The sequence below is a fragment of the Takifugu rubripes genome, chromosome 5, assembly GCF_901000725.2.
Source record: "Takifugu rubripes chromosome 5, fTakRub1.2, whole genome shotgun sequence".
In the NCBI taxonomy this organism is placed as follows: domain Eukaryota; kingdom Metazoa; phylum Chordata; class Actinopteri; order Tetraodontiformes; family Tetraodontidae; genus Takifugu; species Takifugu rubripes.
In genome coordinates, this window is record NC_042289.1 from 10,098,932 (window position 1) to 10,105,632 (window position 6,701).

General features: G+C 43.3%; 2 protein-coding genes across 4 annotated transcripts; both read right to left on the reverse strand.

Moving 5' to 3' along the window:
- Positions 1–318: 318 nt before the first annotated feature.
- nr5a5 (nuclear receptor subfamily 5, group A, member 5) lies at positions 319–2,980 on the reverse strand. 3 transcript variants are annotated; one of them, XM_029836765.1, is made up of 7 exons: positions 2,761–2,980; positions 2,228–2,343; positions 1,970–2,111; positions 1,131–1,882; positions 934–1,053; positions 682–853; positions 319–594 (listed from the first exon to the last, which is right to left on the reverse strand). In XM_029836765.1, exons 1-7 carry the CDS (start codon positions 2,852–2,854, stop codon positions 347–349), a joined length of 1,644 nt encoding a protein of 547 aa, XP_029692625.1. In that variant the 5' UTR covers positions 2,855–2,980; the 3' UTR covers positions 319–346. The 3 variants fall into 3 exon arrangements, with proteins under 3 accessions (XP_029692625.1, XP_003964877.2, XP_029692626.1); XM_003964828.3 differs by having other exon boundaries at positions 682–829; positions 2,761–2,979; XM_029836766.1 differs by having other exon boundaries at positions 2,228–2,338; positions 2,761–2,895.
- A 554-nt stretch (positions 2,981–3,534) lies between these two features.
- soul5 (heme-binding protein soul5) lies at positions 3,535–5,172 on the reverse strand. The gene is made up of 7 exons (XM_029836767.1): positions 5,027–5,172; positions 4,850–4,909; positions 4,671–4,752; positions 4,478–4,598; positions 4,134–4,276; positions 3,899–4,062; positions 3,535–3,813 (listed from the first exon to the last, which is right to left on the reverse strand). The coding sequence occupies exons 2-7, from the start codon at positions 4,906–4,908 to the stop codon at positions 3,696–3,698; spliced, it is 687 nt and encodes a 228-aa protein (XP_029692627.1). The 5' UTR covers position 4,909; positions 5,027–5,172; the 3' UTR covers positions 3,535–3,695.
- Between the last annotated feature and the right edge of the window lie 1,529 nt (positions 5,173–6,701).

Consider the following 6,701-nt stretch of genomic DNA (forward strand, 5'->3'; position numbering starts at 1 on the left):
AACATCTTTATTGTCAATACAGCTTTTTGTTCTGTTTTTGTTTTTTTGTTTTTTACAAAATTTACTTGATGTTTAAAACCAAGCCCAATACTTCACACATCTGCCACAGAATACTGACAGGAAAGTTACAATTTTGGCTTTTTAACACTGTTGAATGGACACTTGTGCAAAGCATGATGCACGCAGGCAAATATTTCCTCATATTTGTTGATACTGGTTAACATTTTCCTGTACTCCTGAGCTGGAGGCTGTAAAATGACCTGCCTTTGGACAGAAGCAGTGAACACAAGGTTAAGAGGACACACTGTGAGCCAAAATAAAGACCGGACAATCAAATGCCATCTTCTCAGCTGTGCTTGGTGTGCAGCATCTCAGTAAGCAGAGAGTTGCAGGGCAAATCTCCCAGAAGGTGGCGCTGATACAAATACTCCTCCACCTGCAAGCTGATGCTTCGTACTTCGGGCAGGCGCAGCAGCAGTTGGCCAAACTTGTCGGACTGTCTGGGATGGCGCTGTTGCGTGTGCTCCATCAGAGCCCTGTTGACCCTCTCCTGAGTCTGCTCCACCTGCCTGCGGCTCTGCACAGACTTCACATCTGCAGACAAAAGGAAGTCACACTTGCACGGCAGTTCAATGAGAGCTGATGTCCAGAACACATATTCACAGACTTCTAGAAGCTTACCAGGGTTAAAAAGCACCAAGTATTTGAGACAGACAAACTCCTGCCTGTCTAGTTGGAGTGCCTTCAGTTTGGACACCAGGTCCTGGGTCCTTGATACCAGGCCACTCAGTGTGGCTCCTGCCTGAGACAGGATGGTTGACACCTCAATCTGCATCACAATCAGACAAAGGTTCTGCATAGTCCATCAAACAAAAAATAGCATCTTAAGATTTTCCATCATTATGAGACATTTATGTCAACTTTGGATGTTACCTGTTGTCCTGAGACCAGATAAATGCAGCCCTCTTTACTGTAGATCACCTGTCTACAGAGGTGATCCAGGACAAGCAGTTCACTCCAGCAGCTCTGCAGCAGCACCATTTGGTCCTCCACCTGTACAAGTATCCAGCATGATCCCATTTGAATGGCTGCCACCCTAATAGTTAATTAGAAACTGTTTATGCAGTTACCTTAAGCTCCTTGAACAGTGTGCTGTTCCTGGCCCACTCAACGAGCCCAAACAAAGTCTGGTCAGCCATTTTGCACATGATGCTGAACGTATTTAAGCGGTCGTGTTTGCCTCTGTTGGCCTGCTCTCGTTGAAGACTGGCAACGACTTTGGCACACAGCTGGCTCTCATCCTGCTCCCCGTCCATCAGCTGGCTGAGAAAGTTATGCATCACAGTGGACGGCGGACAGGCGTCTGGGCTTTGGGAGGAAGTCTTTGGGACGGGGGCGGATGAGCTCAGTGCCGAGCTGGGGGAGGACGTGGACGATGATGGTGCAGTGCTCCTGTATGCATATGAACTGTTTGGAGGCTGGTGCAGTGGGTACATTGTTGCAGCCATGCTGTAGCTGTAGGGAAGTTCTCCTTTGTCCTGGAGGTATCCAGGCAAGGTGTGGTGGTACAGTCCAGGGTAGGGCAACGACGGAGATGTGAACACATCTGAGTTCGCAGTACAGTCCAGAGGCATTGGCACAGCTGACTGACTGGTACCAGAGGCGTAGCCGGGCTGGCGACCAGCATCAGAGGAAGTGTGACTGCTCATTAGGTGAAGGTCATTTGGAGGTGTGGGCCGTTGTATTTGGGTCATTTCAGCCTTCATCCTGTGGGGATCGGCGTTTGTGTGGTAGAACACTTTTTGCTGTTTCATCTGCCTGTCCCGCCTGTACAGAGGGCCAAATTTATTCCTGCCACCTCTCATACGATCAGCTCTTACTGCTGTTGACGGTAACAAACTTACATCAGAACACACGCCAGCGTCTGTGTGCATTTGTTTCAGATGGGGGATTATATATTTGACCTTACCTTCTCTCTTCATGCCTACTGCCAGGCACTTTTGGAAGCGGCAGAAAGGGCAACGTTTCCTCTGTGAAAGGTTCATGGGGCAGCTCTGTTGTTCTGCACAGGTGTAATCCTTGTTATTCTGCACTGAACGCTTGAAGAAGCCCTGAAGAGGGATCGTAACAATTACTCTGCCCGTTAGGGGACCGACCCGATACACAGATGCATGATTTTTGTTACAAATTTGACATTGTCTTCAGATGGACTTTTCAAACTCTTCACCTTGCAGCTTTCACAGGTGAGCAGCCCGTAGTGATACCCTGACACCCTGTCCCCACAGACAGGACAGCTCTCCTCTGACTCGGTCGTGCCGTCCACCTCTGCTTTTAACTCCTGAGCTGCATGATAATCAATAATCAATATATGATGTCATACCAAATAATAGAAGCATCTGTCAATAAATGTAAACGAGAGTTTATCTAACTGCTGAGGACCACCGATGCAGCCTGACGATACACTCTCCACTGGGAGAGCGTCCAAATGGAATATATTTGATGTGGTTCCTCTATCGTTAACCATCTACTGTAACTCCATTCATTAGTCATCAGAGAATTGCAAGACTATCTTATCACACAGCCTGATTTGATTATGATCCCATATGACCCATATGTAATTTTTCCATTCACAGATTGAAACTTGCAACAGAACCTGTTCTAATTCTACCCAGTAGTACCAACATGTTTGTACTAGTGTCCATTTCAAATGTTGGCTTCATGGCGCAAACAGCATTTTCTGAAGCAGGACCTTGTACTCACATGATTGTTCCACAGCTAACATGTCCTCTGTTTGATCATCCACACGGTGGAGGTCGGGCTGGAGCTCCTGCAGGTGAGAACCAGGAAGGTCCATTCTGACTGATGGGACATGAGAATTCTGATCTACATTGTGGTAGAGATCAGGAGAACCACAGAGAGGGCAGCTGGCCGGCCCAACAGCCCCAATGGACTGATGGTCGTTTGCTAGCCACAAGCGGACTTCGATCTGTGCCGCGCGTCATAAAACCTCTGCTGACTGGCACTCCTATCAGTTCTTCAGAAGACCAACTGTCCTACGTCAGACAGTCATCCAGTGGCCGGACTGTTACTGTACTGAGACAACTCCACTATCGCTGAAACTCGGTTGATAAGATAAAAATCTATAGAAGAGCAGAGTGACGTGCAGAAAGAACTAAAAGCATTTAGATTTTACAGCTCTTCCTAAAATTAGGACACTAAAACACTGTTTATTTTTATAGCCAACCAAAAAGGATGAAGAGACTGTTTTTTACGATTTTAGAGGGTAGGAAGGTGGAATCAATGCATCCAAATACAGGCCACTTTGAAACACAATGTGACGTCAAGGTCAAGGGCAGATGGTTATGACACGGCTTGTAAAAGGATTAGCCTGTCTTAGTCTTTTCAGGTCTCAGGAATATTATTTGCCTGCTGCCACTAACACATTTGGAACTCAATTTTATCTGAATCAGCTGTTTTAGACACCTTTAAAAAGCACGACTGGTAAAAAGCTCATCAGTAAGGAACAACACAAAACCCAGAAAGATACAGCTTTATTAACCGGGCTCTAGTGAAAAAAGATTCATCCCAAATGCCATATGCACTAAAATGTCCCACATTTTTACAATTATGTCTGTAGATACAAATGTGTATCAAACATGCACACCGGCTGCAGACAACCGCACTATGGGCAGTGTTTAAGAGACAGGAGTGGCGTCCGTTTCCTCGCTGCTGCTGCTGCCACTGCTGGCACACACAGGGTCGCCCTCGACGACGTACCACACCTCATTGTGTCTGTTGAACAGCGTCATTGGACTACAAGAGACAAAATGCATGGAAAGACTTACAAACCAGTACCCTTTTTTTACCCTGATGTTTTTTAAAATAGTGTTTTACTGACCTGTTGTATCCAGCTGCATAATGTTTGCCTTTTATGTACTTTGCACCAGCGTCATCGAGAGCTTTGGATAAAGCTTTAGCTTTGCTCCTCTCATTCAGGCTGGTCATCCATCCGCCATAGCTCAGCACGTACACATTCATCTTTGGAAACGTACGGAGCTTAACCTGCAGAATGATCTGGTTAGCTGAAATCATTATGGTATGCAACCATACCCAACCTCATCCTGCCAGCTTACGTTACTATCAGTTGGTTTGGGGGGTTTTTCCTGGTGTTCAGCTGGCAGCAAGAAACTCATTGGGTAGACAACTGTTTCCCAGAATGGTCGGTCAACATCTTCCATCTCCATGAGGACGGGTGCCGTCATCTCCACTTTCTTTCCTTAAAGAAAAGTCACAAACAGGAAAAGGACTTGAAGCCAAACCAGCTCTGGTCTTGGATCACAATTTAACTGTAATTACAATGTGAAAATGTGGAGAAAAAAAAAAGAAAAAAAAAGACAAATTTTAGCTGTACCACAGAGAGGTCAGCAATACATTTTTAAACACTAGGTTGCTCACATATCTTGAGACTGACAAATACCTTCCTCATTTGCACCAGCGATGTACTTAAATAGTCTTCGAAAAGCTGTTATGGATGCTATCTCCATGGAGAACGAAGATGCCTCTGTTGAAACCCATTTTTCGGAGTCGTAGCTGCGGACCTGAGGGGATGCAAACACACATGAGCCTTGAAGAGTTTCCTGCATTTGACCCGATGTAAAGGTCTCCCTCACCTCATATTTATCGGTCTTGCAAATCACATCAAACAGGAGGGTTTGTTCCGTGTCAACGTTGAAATCCAACTCAGACGAGCTTCTGCGTATTCAGATTTATATGAAAGCAAATTTAAATCAGAGGTGAATGTGCAGCATCGAAGAAGCACAAACGCCAGTGGATTATGAAGGTTTCTTACCCGATCCTGGCTTCAGCTGTTATGACCAGCAGAACTCCAACAAGCACTAAAAGAAGCATTCTGAGAGACAAATGTTGCACTTAATAAATGAAAACACAACTTTTGATTAAATTTCTTTCAATGAACTAAACATTGAAAGAAATTTAATTAATTTAATGTTGTAAAAAGTGTACTCACTTCACAGCTGATTTCCAAGTCCAGCGTTCTGAAGAATGTAATGTGTGCTTTACCAGTTTGGTGGGGAACCTCTATTTATCCCAAGTCTGGTTACAAAAGGGAAACTGGCCACTCCTTGAATTCTAAATGCAAACCAGACAAAGGACTGGTCTGACCAATGGGACCCCAGGGAAGATGCTGGGGAGAACAAATGGTCAGAAGAAAAGCACGTTGGTCTGTGCGTGACTGTTTTGCAACATTTACAGGCTGTTCTAACGTTACCAACTGTTAAAAGACATTCTGAGAATGCTATTTAACACAATGTTGACAGGAAAAAACCCATTAATATTTTTTTCTCTCACCTTGCCACACAAAATGAAGGTAATAATTTGCTCTGCGAAGTGTAGATTTCATGTAAAAACTGGTTCCCAGCAATATTCTTTACATCATTCTAGGTTTAGAACAATGAGTGTCCTCTTTGACGTCTATCACCTATTCAGAAGAATTCCCAGAAGAATAAAACCAGGCGTTTGGTCCCGTTTCAAAAGAAGACAAAAGATTACATCACACCCATAACCACAGCAGATTATTGTTGTATTGGTCTAGATATTCTTTGTGTGTGTGTGTGTGTGTGTGTGTGTGTGTGTGTGTGTGTGTGTGTGTGTGTGTGTGTGTGTGTGTGTGTGTGTCCAGCAGCATGCAGATTCCCTTTAGAAAATGCTCACCAGTTAGTATTTACTGTAATTGTATTTCAATACATTACAGTCAATTTTATACTACCATATTAATGGATGGATCGGAACCACTGAAGACAGAATAAATGTAAAATAAACAATGATAATAGTTTTAATTCAAATTAAATAATCCCTACCATGTGTCCTTTTTCAGGATTTTTGCATGCATGTTTGAAAAACATGAACGAACACTTACCAAAATCTATTTATTCCACATAGATGAAGTGTTTATTAAGAAAAACTCGTGGCGCAAACAGATATTTACACCAGAGCTATTTTAATAACACAAGTATGCAAATGTTGCAGCAATCCCACATGAACTTCTCAAGTTTATCTGAATCCACCCACTTCCTGAAAATTAACAATCTTAATTGGAATATAAACATATAAATAATAAATTTAGGCCCCTTTTAATAATGCGCCAGAATTTCAATACTTGTCATTGTGCCTGCAGTTTAAGATGTTATAAGATGAACATCAGCCTAGTTTGCCCCCTCTCGTGGCCACAAAGTTGAACTGCAACGGTTTAAAAAAAAAAAAATGGGCCGCGCCGACTGCGTAACACATCGCGATTTTCAAAATGAGTTGTCCAACAAGCAATATGGTCAAAATATGAGTGCGTTCGTAAATGACTGTTTTTAGAATGTTCCTAACCTTTCAAGAACAGTTTTCATCCATAATACGAATATTTTTTGTAATGACACCAGTGGGATCTATAATCATAACACTATGGAGCTGTTACAAAATCAATGTTGATTCAGGAATGTTGATTCTAGCCCACTGAATAAACACAATTACTGCTGATAATCACGTTTGTTAGCTGCTGATGTGAGCATTACCTCACACCTACAACATGCACAGCTCACATGTTTCTCCAGGTGGTTTAAAAAAGCTTACATAAGTTCAGTGGTGCATTGCAAGTCTTCCTTTGAGCTGATAATAGGCACAATTCCTTATGGTTT

Bases quoted from the DNA above. Each gene is read 5' to 3' on its own strand.
- soul5 (XM_029836767.1), bottom strand. From the start codon at position 4,908: ATGCTTCTTTTAGTGCTTGTTGGAGTTCTGCTGGTCATAACAGCTGAA. The intron at 4,753-4,849 runs GTAAGAAACCTT...CTGAATACGCAG, and splicing joins ACAGCTGAAGCCAGGATCGG to AAGCTCGTCTGAGTTGGATT. The intron at 4,063-4,133 runs GTAAGCTGGCAG...ATCATTCTGCAG, and splicing joins CCAAACCAACTGATAGTAAC to GTTAAGCTCCGTACGTTTCC.
- nr5a5 (XM_029836765.1), bottom strand. From the start codon at position 2,854: ATGGACCTTCCTGGTTCTCACCTGCAGGAGCTCCAGCCCGACCTCCAC. The intron at 1,054-1,130 runs GTAACTGCATAA...ATACTTGTACAG, and splicing joins CACTGTTCAAGGAGCTTAAG to GTGGAGGACCAAATGGTGCT. The intron at 595-681 runs GTAAGCTTCTAG...TTTTGTCTGCAG, and splicing joins CTTGGTGCTTTTTAACCCTG to ATGTGAAGTCTGTGCAGAGC.